The sequence below is a fragment of the Zosterops lateralis genome (assembly GCF_965231275.1).
Source record: "Zosterops lateralis genome assembly, chromosome: 2".
NCBI classification, from domain to species: domain Eukaryota; kingdom Metazoa; phylum Chordata; class Aves; order Passeriformes; family Zosteropidae; genus Zosterops; species Zosterops lateralis.
The window spans coordinates 9492477-9510854 of NC_139763.1; the positions used below are offsets into that span (position 1 = coordinate 9492477).

At 39.3% G+C, this 18378-nt stretch overlaps 1 protein-coding gene across 2 annotated transcripts in view; it reads right to left on the reverse strand.

Annotated features, from left to right (window-relative positions):
* Nucleotides 1-1394: 1394 nt before the first annotated feature.
* Nucleotides 1395-18378, reverse strand: part of PRRG1 (proline rich and Gla domain 1) — a 30865-nt gene continuing 13881 nt past the window's right edge. For both annotated transcript variants that reach the window (XM_083854800.1, XM_083854799.1), the window contains exons 2-4: nt 15654-15703; nt 11277-11437; nt 1395-4633 (exon numbers count right to left, since the gene is read on the reverse strand). In XM_083854800.1, the coding sequence (XP_083710926.1) occupies nt 4115-4633; nt 11277-11437; nt 15654-15663 (690 nt within the window). In that variant the 5' untranslated portion in view covers nt 15664-15703 and the 3' untranslated portion in view covers nt 1395-4114. The remainder of the gene's footprint in view (nt 4634-11276; nt 11438-15653; nt 15704-18378) is intronic.

The window sequence follows — 18378 nt, forward strand, 5'->3', positions numbered from 1 at the left end:
GACACAAATGTGTGTGTGCACAGCAAGCCCCACCTAAGCCAGGGCAGAGCACCCTGTGTGGATGGTGCTGGCCTGGGATACACAAATGAAGTCTTCCCAAGGGGAGCACGGGGCCACACTGGGCACTGACAGCTTAGGAAATCACTGACCTTTGCTGCTTCAAGTACCTTTCTCGGCCCTTTTGTTATGAGCAGCACAAAACTGCACTTGAGTTCACAGCTCTGAGGCACAAAACTTGCCCTGGGCTCCTCCAGCCTTTCCCACAGATCCCGCCCTGGTGAACAATCCCAGGGACGCTTTTTCCTGATTACCAGAGTGGGAAGGGATGACACACACTTTGTGTTGCCTGGAAAGACCTTCAGTTTCCAGCAGGGATCATTACACAAGGTTGGGTTTGGTTTTGTTCTCTGTTAATTCATCATTCCTATAGCTGACATGAAATTTTGTAATAATTTTCAACTGGCTGAAGGGAACCTTGAAATTAAGTCCTCCTACTTCAACATTTTTTGCTAGTTCCCTTTCCCTGAGTCTGTGACTGATTTAGCAATGGCTACAATGAATATTCTGAGTTGGAAGGGACCAAGAAGGATCATTAAGTCCAACCCTTCAGTGAACAGCCCACATAGGGATTGAACCAAAAACCTTGGTGTTATTAACAGCAGACTCTAAGCAAATGAGCTCATCTCAGTGTTAAAATTTTTTAATAGGAAACAATACAAATTCACAACTCTGATAAAAATTGAGGCTGAATTTTAAAACACTACTTGCCTACCCACAAACAAAATTATATTTGTATTTTATATCATCAAAACAACTGATTCATGAAACTGATGAAGTCCATAGAACAATGGAAATTAAAAGACCATTTAAATACACAAAGTTAATTCTCACTGTAGTTGTGTAAAATTGATATTTGGAAACATTAGAGGCATCTTAAAAATTTTTATTTAGCATGTTGAAAAACAAATGTTACAAAAAATTTCTATAAACAGGCAAAAATCTTTAAATAGCATAATTTAATGTAAACCAAACCCCTTTAAAATATACAATACTGTAATCAGAGGTTATTTACATCCAGTGAAGAGAGAATAACCTTCACTAATGTTAATATCATCTAAGCAAATCATTAATTTCCATAATTTCTTAAAACAGTGCCACCTTTAGGTTAGTTTTAGTAGCTAAATCATTTCAGTCCTAATACAAGATGAAATTCAATGTTACATTCAGAAGAGGGAAAGGCAGTATCCTGACTATTCATGTCATCAGTCAAGACAGCACTGCATTCAGAGTTGCAAAACCTTAGAGAGATACAACTATAAACTGATATTTTTTGCATGACAATACAATTACAGGATAGGTAAAACAACAAGGAAAAAAAATGTAAAAAACCCCAGTACAAATAAAATTTTATTTTTCAATCAGGTTAGAAAAGCCAACCACAAGATTAAGCTATTTTCCCACATTTCACAAAACAGAACAAACCATTTGTAAGTTGACACTATTTTACCATGGAGAAAACTGTTCATGTTTTAGATGAAATGCTTTTGCACAACTGTCCCACACAGGTTTTGTTTAAATATTCAATTTATTCACCAAGACATAAATTCATAGCCCACAGTGGCTTTCATACTCATGTACTCATGGAAAAGGCATTGTCCAGTTAATTCAACTCATAGATCACTTTGAAGTTTTTGGTTGTGACTTGTTTTGGAATGGCAAGCATCAATTTTGGATTGCACATAAAAGTATCTACAGGACAAAGTAACATACTCAACTTTGGAGCCAGAAACAAACCCTTTCAAAGTGGTACTGGAATATGGAGTGAAAAAAAACACAGAAAAAAGGGAAAAGCAGCTCATCTCTAAACTACTAAAGCAGACTGCCCACATTCAGGGCATGATGACAGCTGCTTAACAACCTAACGTGACATGGGTGATCTCCCTGCATTTCCTACAGGAAAGTCCTAGATCCTGACAAGGAAGTTACTGCTAAAACTATCTGTGCTGGCAGGCACAGGAGGTGCCAATATGGCACAGACACTGAAGTTCCAGCTGTTTCTGAGGTGCTTCCTGCATGCTGGGATGAGGCACTTTGTTCTGGTGAATCTGCCTAAAGCAGTGTATCTATTAACTCCTGCTCGGTATGAAAGGAGCTTTAACTTCCACAAATGCAATTCAGGATTCACAAGAGCTAAAACCACTTCAAAATAAAAGGTCTGACAGTCCCATAAACAAAACCCAGGCAATTTTTACTACAAGTGTCCAAAACATACTGTACTTATCTGCTTATCTTAATGTATCTATTATATATAATGAATATAAATATGAGTTTTCACAGTGAAGTCAGGAGTTGGCCAGGAGTTCATCTCAATTTGCCTTAGCAGCTGAAGACCCTCAGCAGGTTACAAAGGCAACTTACTCTTTGCCAAAAATGAGAACTCCTGACTCCACTTGTCAATATTTTAGATCATATTCTTATCAAAGTGTGCATTTACACACCCATCTACAACCATCCACTTCCTTCCATAAAACTCCTTTGGGAACAGTTGGGCCAAGCCCCCATGAGAGGGACACTAAGAGCAATTTCAAACAGATGGCACTGACAGTTCATTTGGGGTGTTTGACACAAGAGAGTTTGGGCTTCTGTTGCAAGAAAGCCAATATAACATAATTTAGTCCTTCAGGGCTCAACACACTTCACTTGGTGTTAATTGATTAGTAGAACACAGAGCAGTACTAAGCTAATGCCACGCTATTTAGTGTGGGAAGAAAAAAACCTGAAACTTAATACTCAGAAATTAAACTGAGCAATTATCCTTTACATCAACCTGTGAAAGAAGAATCACCACACTAGAATTTGTACCACCTAAACCAAGTGGATGAAATTCTGTACAAGCCTGTATTTAACTTGCCTCCATCTCTTCAGTCTCAAAAATTCACTCCACACTAATGCTTGGGGTTATGCCTGTATGTTGTTAGAATTCCTTGTTGGAATGGATAAGCAATGAATTTATTTGTAGTTGAAGAAAGATATTTATATTCTCTGCGAAGAATTTCCACAGGCACCAGTACAAGGTGCACACAAGGTACGTGTCAGTAGGCAAGGGAGTATCAGAACTTCAGGAAGGGGTTTATAGCTGGCAAAACCTTGAGGAAGGTTTTCATAGTTGGGGAAAAAATGAACTCACAGACACTGAATTTCTTTCCTTTTTCCCCCTTTAAAAAGGAAAGTAATGCCTTTGGCTGTATGTGCTTAGAGATTACATCCTGGTCCCAGTAAAAATCACAGTAGGAAGTCCATGATCAGGATTTTATCTACTCTTGAGAACTTCTCTATTACTGTTGCATGAACTTTCAAGTTCTGAAGTTAACATATGCACACTTTTCACCTCTAGAATACAAAAGTAAAACCAGATAGGAAAACAGGAAAGGCAGAACATAGACAAACACACCATTAAATGCATCAATTAGTGTCTTGAATTGTCAGCTTCTAAGCATTTACAGAATTTTGAGCTGTAACAGCAAAAGCTTTAGAATACACCTCTCCTGCTAGGACTCTGGAATTATTGCTCTTACACCAGCTCTTACATGAGATCTGGTTTGAACACAAAGGCTCCCAGTCTCCTGAGAGCAGGAGAGGGTGCAGCATGTAACAAAAATCCAAGTGAGAAATAGGAACCAACCAGACAAGAGGCAATACTGCAAAATCAGTTCCCTCTAGTGTAAGTAACTATTAAAATGTTGCTTAAGGATTCCCTATTGCAGGGAATTCTGACAGTCTGCAGTAAGAAAGGGGAGGGGGATCCCACAAATCTTGTGGGGAATGTGAACAGTGTTTGGAATAAAACAAGTGACATCCTTCAAAACAGAGGTACTTTTGAGAAGTATGGCAGAGCACCACATCTGTATCTGCACTACACTCCCAATGCAGATTCCTTATCTTTTAAAACATTCAATAGGGGAAAAAAATCCCAAACCCAAAGAAGGAGTGAACCTAAAAAAGGTGAAATTCATTGTATACAAGTCCGTTTAATTACAGAAATGCATAATAAGCCAAGATAAAGTGCTACAAAATGATTAATGATTTTTAAAAGGTCCATGGCATTCTTCTTGTTTTACTTAGTACTGGTGACAATGGGGGTTAGTGCAATGGCATTGGCTGAACTGGAATTCACAATGTCCTCGTATTGTGGGGGTGGATCTAAATGTTGTTCAGTTTCGCTTCTTCTCACACTGATTTCCCCAGTGGCTTCCTCATAGGAAGGAGGAGGATCACAGTTTGAGAGCCTCGTGGATATTGAGTCTGACTGTGCATCTGAGTAGCTCAGACCTCCTGGAGAGAGCCCACTGACTTCATACATTTCCTCCTGTGGGGAATGAACAATGCTGAGGGGCGGCGGGAGGGGCCCTCTGCCGTCAGCACCATCGCCCAGCGCGCCGTGGGCTCCCCTGTGCACGTACACTGACTGCCTGCGCAGCTTCTTTTTAAACAGGCACCTCCAGATGACAAAAATGACAATGAGGATAATAAAAAGGCCAATGATTAATGGGAATGCAAGGTAAAATGAATACCAGCTATGTCCTGTGTTACTTTCTCCCTGGAGTCCGTTTTTGTAGACTTTCCAGAACTCCTTCTAGAAGAGCAAGACACAACATGTCAGAAACTATGACACAGTTAACAAAAAACAAGCAATGTAAGCAAGTTGTTTTAAAGAATGAGGAGAAAAACAAAAGGCATTTCAAATATTGATGATTAAAATAAGAACTGGCATGGATAAGCACACACAAACTTTCAATGCTTCTTCTCATGTGATTAGTGATACAAAAGGGATTTGGTTTTGCAAACAAACTCCTCACCACTTCTAACATTGTTATATCTGCACTCAATGTTTACAAACATGCAGCAGAGACAGGACTAAGCAAGAACACACTCAGAAAAGAAATAAACTCAATGACAAAACAAACTAGGAAAGAAGTATCTCAAAAGCTCCTGCCTAATCAGCATGCACATCAGCCATCCAGTGGATCAGAATCTGTCAACACCACTCAAGGTATAATTTTAGGGTTTGTTCGTTTTAAAACTGCAGTAACACACCAGTACAATTTGATATGGAAACACTGGCTCAAAATGACAGACCATTTTGGCAAAGCACAACTATGCTGCAGTGTCTTATCATAATTTAGACATGCCCCACCCTCTGGCTCATACAGCAATTGCTGCCAGCTTATTTTGAGTTGATCCAGATCCTCTGTTTACAGTTAAAAATAGCTCCGTAACTATGAGACTATTATACAGGTTATAGTCTAGAAACCTTGACAACAGAGCTGCAGATAAATGGAACACGAAGTGAAAATATGAACAAACGAAAACAAAGATGAAGGGGGACACCAATACTTGAAACTCCTCTTTGCTGTATTAATATGAGCAAGTGGGAGCACAAATACCATGTTACCATCAAATTTCTTCTGCTGTGAATGCTATGAAGAAACAGCACAAAAGAAAAGTATACCCTGCCTCAAAAAAGCCATCCTCACCTGTAATGTTTCTCTACTATGAAACACTTCCACTGAGTTTTATGATCATCATTTATTATATTTTAGTATATTGTAGTATAATTAAAAAACCCAACCACCCAAAACCTGTAATTAATGACACCTTCCCCAGTCCATGTCAGAATCTCTGAAGTCTAGTTTTCTTTAAAAATGCACAGACTTGACCCCCTCATCCTCCTGCCAGCATCACATTAATTTTAAATGACAGCACACATTTCATGCAACTATTTATAAAATAGTCACCAGGTAGAATTCAAATTGTCATTGCTCAGTTGTTAGTAAATGATGTATTTAGGTTGCAGACTGACTTTGTGCACAGAGAAAGCAGATCCACAATTTTTATTTAGTTCAGGCCTGCTGCCACATGATGAGCATTAAACAGACAATGCCACCAAACTGCCCCCAGAGGCAGCTTGAGTCCAGAGGCAGGACAATCCCTCTATAATAGAGGTCAAGCTTTCCCTGTGCAAAGGCAGGACCAGGACACCATGGGCAAAACACACACTATCAACACTTCTGGATCAGAATTTGCTCAGGTTAAGAGCAATGCCATGTACATGAAACAATTGAGTCTCCTGTAAATTTTCTTCTCCAAAGATAAATCCAGTTGCTCTTACATCTGTGTGCAAATTCAAAAACCAAAACAATTTCAGCTCCTACACCAATCCAGGATCAGGCATTTTCCCTAAATTTTAAGGCTTGATACCACAAGCAGGTTGTTACAATGCCCCTCTTTGATGAGAACCCAGGTTCAAATCATCTAAGCTGTGTCAGGTGGCATTGGCTTCAAACAAAGCAAGAAAGACTGGAAAGGTGGACTCTAAATACTTCTCTACAAGGGCTCTCCCTTGACATGTGTTTCACAGTGAATCCCAAGCCAACTGCTCAGAGTTTAGAAAATGTACTTTGGGGGGAACTAACACTGGAAAATGCCATTAGCTGCACAATTGAGGGCTTTTGAGATCTTTGCATGATAAAACCTGGCAGAACCAAATGCCTCACCCTCTCCCCACCAGACTACCAGGCAATTAAGAAAACCTATTACTTTTCCATCTGGTTAGAATACAGCTAACTAGATTACTTAGTAGAATAAATAATATACTGTTAACTAAAAAAAGCAGAGAAGGATTAATTAGGATTATGAAATGCTGCTGGGTATGTACCGGAATAAAACATCCCACATCACTGTTCTGTGGCCTGAATGGCAGCAAAGAAATAAAATTGTACAATGTTTGCTTTTAAGACCAAAGATTTAATGAAAGTCATTAAATATGCTGTGCAAGGATATGTCATTTTAAAGACTCTCTGGAGAAGAAAGGTCATTTTGATGAAAAAGAAGAAATCACACTTCTCTCCTAACAAACTATTATGTGTTGCAGACTGCAGAGGAAATGCACCTTCTCCAAGAGAAAGGTAGCAAGTAGTAGCAGGTACTTGAATATTGTTTCCATGTTACTTCTAGGTCAGATCTATCTGCTGTAGAAAATGTCTCTGTATCTTCAGAAAGCTGAAACAGCATCTCTCCTTGGCACTCTGCTACTCAGCAAAGCAGCAGAAAATCTGTTCTGTTCTCCCAGAGTGGCAGGCACTTAGTGCAGAACAGGGTGTGTTGCTTTGGGGGTGTTTGACTCGGTGATGTGACCAGACAGATGCATAAAGAGCTTAAAATAAGAGTTTAAACTGCCTTAAGGATGAAAGTAGTTTAATGTCCTCTTTCATTTACATGCAAGGCAAAGCAAATTCAAGACAGTTTAGACACACCCCTCTCCCTGGTCAGAAATTACTTTAGGTCAAACACTGTCTTACAGAGGCAGAAGATTACAGTTCTGCATGCAGCTGAAAAACACTGAGAAAGAAACACTTGCTTAGTCATTAAAAAAAAAAAAATAAAATATATAAATCTTTAACTGTTTTTCTTTATGGGAAAAGAAAAAAAATAAAAAAAACCCACGAAACCCAAGAACAACCAATCAAAAAAAAAAAAAAAAAAAAAAACCTCCACAAAACCCCACAAAAAATGAAGTTGTTAGCATACTAGATCCTGGGTTCCCAGCTTGCATTTTTGCAAGTCAGCTCTCCGAGAGAGCATTTTTAGCTCCAGACTGCCACAATTGACAGGAACTGCAGGAAATCCATCCTTCAGATCTGAGTTGCACAGCTGCCAAGCTCCCTCTCTGCTCTGCCACCCCACAATTACACTGCAGAGTAAAGGGATGGTGCAGGAGGAATACAAGGCATCTGGTCAGAGTCAAATCCTGCTCAACAAAGCCACAGACAACTTAAATGAGTTTGCACAGTGTGAGGATTTGTACAAACTGCTGTTTGTAAAAAAAACTACTGTTTGAAAAAGACCAAAAGTGGATGATTGGAAATTCACAAAGTATCTGTAAAATTCATACAGAAAGTTAAAGAGTAATTTATAAGCTGGAAAACTAACAGCACAAACATCCCTCCCACAATTGCTGGTCTCTTTAACTAACAGAAAGGACTTTCTGCTTGGCAAAATTACTAACTTGTGATTAATGAAAAGGAGACTTCAGTAATCATTTATCCCTGAGTGCTATACAACTGGGAATACCAGGTGTAAAAGCCTTTTAAGGCTGAAAAACTTAAGCAGGCCACAGAATCAGATAACTGCAATGGAAAAGACTGAGAAAACATCTAACATATATTCCTGCCAAGAACAATTTTTCTGAATGTACCTTAGTGCTTTGGCAAATCCAGTTTGAAATAATGAAAAGGAATTCTCAAAGGCATCCCAAAGACAGTTACAGCAAAATTTTCAAGAACTCCATTTCCCTTTCCTTTTTAATACTTCTCAGAACAGAGTCAATATCAATTAGCTGGATCTGAATGCTGAGTCAAATAATGGATCCACAAGGAAGTCAAGACTCACACTCTCTTGAGAATTTCAGGGGAGGCCTTTACTACATTTGGCAGCATTGTCATCCTCAAATAATTCCTTGTCAATCGCCTGACTTGTTTCAAAAGTGGACTGATAATAAGCCAGTCAGAAGACTGCTTAGTATTGGCCAGGCAGAGGGTGAGAACAGAGCAATAAGGGGAAGTGAGTGCACTTGCTACATTCTTCCCTTCTGCTCTGCCCCCAGTTTTAAGCAGCAGGAAAAGATTCACATCTTCTCTTATGAGTTATTTATCCAGCATCCATAATTACACACAGAGTGACACTGGAAATCTTACTTGATCATGTAATTTTAGATCTGGTACTGACAAGTTTTGAGTTGCTTACAAAGCTTTTTAGCAGTAGTTTGTTTTGCTTGAGTAAAGCAACAAAGAGAACTTGGCAATTTTTATTAATTAAAATTCACTGGAAATTTGCGACAGGAACAAAAACCTGTGACTTCCAGGTTTTAAAATCTTCATGCAGTTTAATTTTAAAAAAATGAGTTAATGGAAATTAGTATCAGTGCATTACACTCAGATACTTCACATGGTAACCTCTGAATAAATCTTTGAGCATCCCAACAACCTCTGACACCTGACCAGTGACCACATGCAGTGCTGCCTGCAGGCACCACCAATAAACAGCTTTACAAGATCACACCTAGGGCTCACCTTTTCTGTTAACTTCTCTCTGACAGTAATCATTAAGGACTGCTGAAAGGGTTCAAACACAAGCAGGCAGGGATACTCTCCCAGATTTCATGTATTTGTACCTCAAGAACTTCCATTAGCCAAAGTTGATTCCTTTTAATTAAGAGTTCCAGACTGATTTATCTTCCCTTCATTTACATCACTGTCCTCTGAACCTGTACAAGCTTTTAGGATCTGAGTCATCCTGTCCACAGCTCCATTAGCTGTGGTGAGGAGAGATTTCTATTTGCTTTGGACCTGCACCTTCCCAGTTTCCTTTGAGGCCCTCTTAGCTCTGCTGTCAGAAGGATGGCAAGTGACTGACCTCAGCTCAGCCTTCATCTCACAGACATCATCACATATTCCCTGATTCAATTCTTTTATGATCTATTGTTGTTATACAAGTCTTTCCATATCTTTGATCAATTGTCACACTTCTCTGGTACTTCCTCACCAACTAATCTGCTTTTAAAGAGATAGGGAGATGAGAGTTGTACACACTCAAGATGTGGGTAAGCTCTTTATTTTGATCCCTGTTCCTTTACTTTAGATTCTTAGAACTCAGGGTCTTTTGTTTTGGCTTTGTTTGACTGCTCAGCATTAAACTGAAGTCTTCATAGATTGAAATTCAGATCTTGTTCCAGAATTCTGTTCAGAGCCAATCATATATTATAATGAATGTGCCCAATTCCTCCACATGCACTACATTTGTCAACACAGAATTTCATATTCTATTTTACCCACTAAGTCCTGCAAATTCTTCCCTGTTGGCTCTAGCCTAACATCATAGTTTTATCTTTACAACTAAATTTCAAGTTTTAAATAATAATTCTGGATCTGTCAAAATCCCCAAGCCTTGGAAATATTGAGAATGGCATGTATGCACACTTGACACACACAGTGCTAATTAAAAACTCATGCACCAAAAATAACTTGAGGGAACTGCTCAATATTATTTTAATATTACAAATCTGCATGTTGCAGACCTGCCCAGGAGAGTGTGGAAAAACAAAGAAGCAAGCACACAGGATAAAAAATAGAGATTAGACAAAAAGTTATCAAGAGATAAATAAACTACAGCCCCTATTTGAATTCCAGTCTATCTATACTATGAAAGCTTTCATCCTGTGTTTCTCTGAAAATACTGTATCATGTTCCCAGTCTACTGCATCCATTCCCTTCCCCTGGGCCACAGATGTTAAGTATTACTAAGTGGCTGTGTGGATGATACTGCTGGGGGACAATGCACTAAATGAAGCCCAAGTAAATGAGGCTGGTGAGGCATCACTGCACATTAGCAGAGCTTGGCCCATTAGGAACTGCCCACAGCAGAACACAGCAGCCAGGGAAAAGAGATACAGCAGTGGAAATGGATAAAGGTCAGGACCTTATTGGAAGCTCCTTTGCCACTTGTGGCAGGAAAGAAATGTAATTATTTCTATTTTACTACTTCCCAAATACCTCTGCAAGGGAAATGGTAATTACCATAGCATAAAATGTTCCTAAATGGGAAATAGAAGCTGAGAGACAACAGGTTTAGGTTATGTTTTCTCTAGTGACTGGAACAAAAAGCAGAAGTGATAATGTGGTAGAATTTTATAGAAGTTGTCTCATTGTACACATTATTTTTAATTACACAATGAGCTATCATTAGGAATAGTCACACCAAGTCAAGTTTGGGAGGTAAAAACACGTGTGTAGACACTTCACAGCTTCAGAAAGAAGCAGTTTTGAAGAGACACCTCATGTCCTACAACTTCATTTTAATGAATCAGCAAATTCTCATGCCAGCCCTATCCATCTCCCCAGCTATGTGAGAGATACACATCAACACCAACAAAAAGAGATCAAGAATTTAAAATGTCCAGTATGCCTTAAGACACTGTTATTCTTTGATGTAGAACTCAGCCATGGAAGAGTGGAATGTGTCACCTATGTAAATATCAGAAGAAATCTGCAAGGCTCCCTGTGCCACTTTGAACATTAAATCACAATTAAGTGATTTAGTGAAAAAAAAACTGTGCAAAAACCAAATTTAATGCAATGTTGGAAAACACATAAGCACTCAGCACACCCAAAAGTTCAGTATAAATACACCCCACCCATCTTTACTTACACAGCAACACATACCGTTTTTTCCTCATTTTCAAATGCTTCTCTTGCTTCCTCATAGCTACAGATTTCTTCTCTGCATTCATGTTCTATGTCACCTTGCTTTAATTCTTCCAGAAAAGTGTTGGCTCTTGGGTATCTTTTTAACACAGAGTTGGCTTTGTCCTCTGTTAAGAACACTGAATAAGAAGAGGAGAGTCAACAAAGGTCACTTCTAAAATAGACACCCAAAACCTCATGCTAGAATTGCTCCAAGAAAATATGCCTTTGAGAAAAAGTTTTTTCAAAGTCTTCCCCTTTATTTGATATGATAAAAGGCCTTTCCTAGTTCTGCTCACTGTGGTAAATAGTTGGGCCTGCAATTTCAGTAGTTATTGCTAAAAGGTCATAAATGCACAGACCTCAATTCAGCACCATAGTAATGTGTGGTGAAACAAGACTGAAGCTGCACCCAAGAAGAGGCCTTGGAAGAGAGGCACATGCTCAGCTCAAGCTGACACAGAACAAACAAATCCTGCTTGTCAATATCCAAAATTATATTTGCAACTGCCTGAGGGCATCACAGCCAGAATGCTCTGAAGTTTTTGATATAAATATTTATGACTATTATCCAGAGTCATAAACACCAGACAGCTGCATTTATCAATGTTTAAATCTGTAAGTTTTCATAAACAACTTTGAAGCAGACTTGCTCCCTTCACTCCAGAACTCTCAACCATGAAATGGGTGCTCTTTTAAGGGTGTAGGGAACTAGCCTCTTTCTATTTTTTTTTTAACCATACAGAAAACCTCATCTTATTCAATGAATTAAACTAAACAATCCTAAAAGGCAACTAATGTTCTGACATAGGTATCTCCTTTATTTGCTTCCCTTAGTTTGCTGTACAAGGAGGAGAGTTGGAGCAATCTCTTTTCTTCTGATGTTCTAGCTTTCCATCAAACTCTCTGACCCAACGATTTTCACATATGCAGTAACTGGGAACATTTTGAAATCCATCAGCCTGAATTACCCAGGAGGTACATCTGCAGTGTATGATGCAGGAATACTCCAGGCATTTCAGGTCAGGAAGCCGGAACATCAAGTCAGTGCTACACTGCTCTTGGGCTCTGAGTGCCAGCAAGAGGGGATAATGGTTCAATGCACTACCACACTACTGCATTTGTACCACTTTCTTGGCCTACACAATCATTTGTGCATTGCTTCATTTGCAGTTAGTATGAAGGGGTTTTTTTCACCCTTCATTGTCAGACTTTTAATGTTATAAAAGGAGGGCAGCAAAGAAACGGTGTTTTTGCTTTAGAAAGATGTGCTGGCATTTGCCAGCACTGATTAGCATAATTAGGCATAGCTAATCTCAACTTGTCTAGTGTCTGTGGTATACTACTGTAATGGATCTGCATGGCCAGGCTACAGGGGTGGCCTCTGTGAGAAGCTGCCAGAAAATTACCCAGTGCCAGTGGAGAAGGAAGGGGAGGAGGTGCTCCAGGTGCCAGAGCTGGGATTCCCCTGGAGCCCCTGGGGCAGACCATGGTGGGGGACAGTGACAGAGCAGATTTGGGGGCACCTGGCATCCAGCCAGGGTCAATCAGTCACAACTTGGTTACAAATCATTAGACAGTCATCTGCCTTTTGCAAAGGATGTATGAAGTTGTGAAGATTGAATTCCACAATACCACTGACTCCTGTGCTTCCAGCTGAACACATTACATGCATGCATCACACAAATTACCCTCCTCATGAGATGCTAGGGGTTCAGGGCATCCAGCTCTGCAACTGCACCTACTACAAATTTGGTTTTCTTCAGCACCACAGGTGAGTACATGGACATCTCCTATTGTGTAAGTTCATTGGCCGAACAACATAGAAATTAATATCCAGAAATCTCTTCAAAAAGGGAAGAATAAAAGATGGCTTTTTTTTCCACTTCCTAAACAATTCCCCTCACTTGCCTCTAGGCCTGAATAACTTGGTTTGTTTCAGCCTCATGCCTCAGTGATCACCTCAAGGTGATGAGCTGAAGGACTCATCCATATCAGGAATGCAGCACACAGCCATGCCTGGGGATGGACTGAAAGTGCTTTTCCTACTTCCCCCACCTCCTTGTGGGCATTCCTGAAGGGAACAAGTGTCAGGCCAGACTCTCCTAAGAGTGCCCATATGTAGAGGCACTGAAGAGTAGATAATGCACTATAAATTAAGTTTCCCTTCCTCCAGCAGATAAAACTTAGGGGATTTCATTTCACGGCTGGAATCTATCCCCGAAAAGAGCAATGAGAGAAATGATGACAGGTTTGTATTGGATGCAGAGGGAAAAGAAACACAAAGAAATGCAGGTTGCTGAAAATACTCTGATTTACAGATTCTGGCTCTCAGAAACAAGATATAAATACTTGTTTCTTTATGTGCTTTCCAATTTCCAAAAAGAATAAAGGTTTAAAAGCCGGTATGTTAAGAAATATTGCATTTGATACACACTGGTATGAGGTTTTTAGGTAATAATTTAGTTTTTCAAAAGTAGATAATCATACATTTCTGAAATGTACTGATGAAGAACAGCAAAATGTTAATTCAGTTCAAGGATGGACAATATATTGGTATCCAAACCCCTAAAGTCTTCATTTAACAATTCATATTCAGAAGGTCTGTCTTCTTTCACAATAGAGTACACAAAATGCACATACTACAGAGACAAAAAAAAGCCTGCTGAGGAAAATAAACTGCATCCCATATTAATTATGAATGTATCTGAGAAATAACAATCTCTGGCTAGTCCAGACCAGGAATGCCTTTTGACCCTGCAAGGCTGGAAATAAAAATGAAGTGTATTAACTTGTTTGTTTGGAGGTGACATTTTTAATGCTCTGCATAATCCTAGTGCCTTCAAATCCTATTGAGAAGTCAATACAAATATATCAAGGAAATAAAACCCTGCAATTGAAATACAGAGATTTAATGAGAATCAGGCACCGCCTGATGAATCTTATAAAAAAGATAATGGAACCATATTGCAGAATCCAGTCTGACTTCTTAGTATTCCAGGACCATAATCATGTAGATATTTAGCTATGGTTGGACAGGAGTGTGCAAAAAGCCCACTTGGTTGGATGCCCACCCAGCTAAGCCACAGCATGGCTGAATTCACTGCAGCTTGACTGTGGAGCTGAACATAATCAGGGAAGACTTGCATGTAGTAAGAATAAAGGAAAGAAGCAAGGTAAGTCACTTTTTCACTTTGGTAAGGAGATTAATCAGCAAATAAAGGATTTAAAAAAAGTCTAAATCGTTATTTTTGCATTATATAAGACACAAATCATCCAAAGCCTCTTCTACTTCCCCAATTTTTGTAGGATATAGATGAAGTTATACAGCTACCAAATTTAATGTGTTTGAATACATCATGTATTCAGACATGCTTGTGCTCTGTATGTAACTGTAACAATTGGCTTTTACCAAGTTTTTATGTATCAGAAAGCTTCCAAAGACTCAGTTTCACTTATTATTGAAGAGAACAATACAGTCAGATCAATTCATGACACATCCTCTGGAAAGCCTGCCTGCTATGCTAGTAGTGAATGGATACTCTAGCAAGGTGAAATTCAATCAGAACTGGAGCCAGGCACGAACACAAGAGGATAAATATTTTGCAGCCTTCCAGCTGAAGCTGTCACAGGGAGAAGAAACAGACTTTGGGTCTGCTTCAGAGGGAACAGAGAGCAGCAGTGTGGGAAAAGTATTCTGAGACACTGCAGTGCCACCAAAGCAAAGCCCAGGGCAGCCTGGACACCAAAACCAGCTCTACTGAAACCATTATTGAGCTTCCTTTTTTGACTCCTTACCAACATCTAAGCAGATTAAAATCACTACTAAATAGTAAAAATAAACATTTTAGCTCTAAATTTGAAGCTGCTGTTGCTGTTAAATCTTTCTGTAGGTCACCTTAATAAATCCATTTAGTTTGAATAGGGCTGGAAGGAGAAAAATGATTTGTGCTTTTATTTATAAAATTAAGAAAGTGACTTCTGCTCTGAGAATTGGCAGTTACAGAGACAAGCTTAAAAACAGTTAAAACTTAAAAGAGTTCAAGTACTCAAGGCTAGAAATTCAGCTCTGTGGTTTTCATTCTGCAGCCAGCTTTCAAAGGGCCACAATAAGTCTGTGATGATTTTTATGGTCTGCAAGTAAAAGCTGTTCTGTCAGAAGAGCTGCTTGACTCCAGTTCAGCAAGTGCAGGCAAAGATCTGCATCATCTGTAACATCAAACCCAGTTCAATGCCAGAGGGCATCTTTTGTGCAAAGAGACTGGGATTATGAGCAGAAGACAGTTTTGGGGTGTGTTACTGTCCACTCCACAGGAAATAATAGAGAATGCACATTCAGCAGTAGGTAAAACTTACCACCATCCATGGTGATTGCTGTCAATGCAGGGAACTTGCAAATATCAAGTCTGTAAACAAAAGAGGAAATATCCAGATGAGTTTGCAAATTACAATCAACTTGGACAAGTTTCTCTTGATTCCCAAATACTGGTACAAATACATCAGTATTCAAAACTCCATGATCAAAATTAATCCCTCTTTAGAGTTGCAACAGTACCGCATGCAGGCTGATTTCAGTAGTATACGAACACTATCCAAGGAAAAGATAACCTCTGAAATGGTCTAACAATTTTCAAGTCTTTTCAAATTCAGAATATCAAAAATGTAAATATGAAATAAGAGGGTGTGTATAGTTTCAAACAAAATCTGACCTGTTTTGCCTAATTGAACTTTAAAGGTATTACATTCTCCACTGTAATTACTTATACCTTAACTAAGACTTAAATTCACTCTGCAGAGATCATCAAGTCAACTCATTATCTTTAGTCTATAGATCAGATCTTTTGAAATCAGCATGAACACATGGAAATTCATTCAGAGTCGGGTACTGATTAAAACAGGATGCCTGCATAAAGTTCAAGGGCAGAACAAGATCTGCCATTTGGCAAAGGAGCTTGCACTACATGAGAGGATCCCAACCTGCCCTACAAGAACTTACATGTACTTTGTACCTCATCTTGGAAAGAGAACAGACAGGAGATGCTCTCAGCTGAGAAAGTGCCTGAAGCTCATTGCACCCACCAGGCACAGAGCCAATATGAGCTGCATCTGGAGGAAGTCAGAGTAGTGCAGCTCCTTGGAGTCTTTTTTGGTACGGGAGAAGTCGGGAAAATAAAAGCTTTCAGCAAAGAGAAAGAAAGATGCAACTGCCTAACCAAGTTAGAATACCACGAGGTTAAAGGGTTTTTTATTAATGAATTAACTTCTCCTAAGGGTTAGCACCAGTCTTCAGAGGCCAGGTTACACATCAACATATCACACCACTCAGATGTCCTCACTTGCCATAAATCCAAACCCCCAGAAACAAACCCTTCTGTAAAAAAGGTTGGCCACGGCTGTTGTAATAAACAAAGAGGGAAAGTTACTGTTTTCAGCCTGGCCTGCTCAGCACCATAACTCATCATGCAAGAGCAGATTGCAGGACTTGCAGTGCTGAGGTGAATGGTGCTCCATGAAGACATCCCAGCCTGCTACAAAACTCTAGGAGTGGCACTACAAGATGTGGGATGAAGGAGCAAACTGATTTTAAAGCAAGTTTGTCAAATCTCATAAAGGCAAATAAATGTGAATAAGGAGCAGACATTAAGGCACTCTGAAATCTCACAAACACAATGTTTAGCTTGTTGTTACTAAGTATTGTAGGTTGACAGAAGCAGAGGGCTTAATTTTTTTTTCAGAATATATATAAAACCTCTTTTAATAGCCAGAATTTTTCTTGGCAGACTACTCTATGCCAAAAAAAAAGACCTTTGCCCTTTGCTTCTTGAAGAAAAAAAAATAAAATTAGTGTCATTTAATAACTAGTCACATTGTCACAACCCAAATATCTGTGATGAAGAAACTGCTAAACTTATTAAAATAAACAGGCCATGAAAGACTTGGCTAGTGGTCTGTTTTCTTCATCTGTTGCATTATTATTTTCTTTTGCCATTTATTACCCACCAGTTTCAGACAGCTGGTTTAGCAACAGCCCCCCAAACAAACAGACATCAATAAGGAGGCAGCACCCAGGAGGGTTCCCTTGCTCTCTCAAGTGGCAGCAATGCAGTGAACTAAACATACCTTTCCTATGTTTCCCCACTTGAATGGGGCTAATTTTTTTTGCAATAAATTTCAGCCTTTAAAGTTTTACCCTTTTAACAAAACTGGAGTGTGAGTTTCTACAACATTCAAAATAAAAACAAAACAAAACAAAAAAACCCCACAAAAAACCACACACACAAAAAACCAAAACACACAAACACAAGACAGAACACAAGCATCCACATCCATGAGTCACAGCCCCTCTGATGGCTCTGCCTACTTGGAACTGTGTTAGGAAAAACGGGACTTTGTGCCTCCCCTGGCTATGGGATGTTTTCCACCAGGAACACAACAAGTCACTGCCTCTGCCTTGGCACCTCGCACTTGGTACTTGGCATATCATGCTCTCTGGGAATGAACACCAGAACACTGGCACACAGGTTGGAAAACTGGGGAAAACACAGGGAGAAGAAAAAAGGAAACAGAGAAGGCAAAATATCTTTTAATTTCTTTAAAGGAAATTGTATTAGGGGCTAGTGACAAAATAAAGAGTTGCTGAAGTGGCTGCAGAACATAATTTATGTTTCATTTTACCTCCTCCATTACAGAAGGAACCAGTATGGCCTTCTCTAGGAAATATCAAATACAGCTTTCAGTCAGTGGCTGCAGTGCAGAAACTTACCTTCATCAATCCACATTAGATTTTACAGCACTTAAAAGTATTCAGAGCTCCCTGGAACTAATTATGCCCATTCTCTAAAAAATATGTTTCTTCCATGCTCTCCTGACTTTCCTTTCAAACTTCTTCAACTCCAAGCTCCCACAATTCACAGCTTCACCCTCTATTAACAGTCCCTTCCCCTAAAGGGAAGGAGTTTAATTATACTTTAGTCCTCTACTCTGACACTCTTGGTTCAAACTGACTAAATAGTTCAAAGTGGCTTGGAAGAAGAGACTGAACAAAGACAGGCACAAAAATCTTTTTTACCGTCATAAGCCA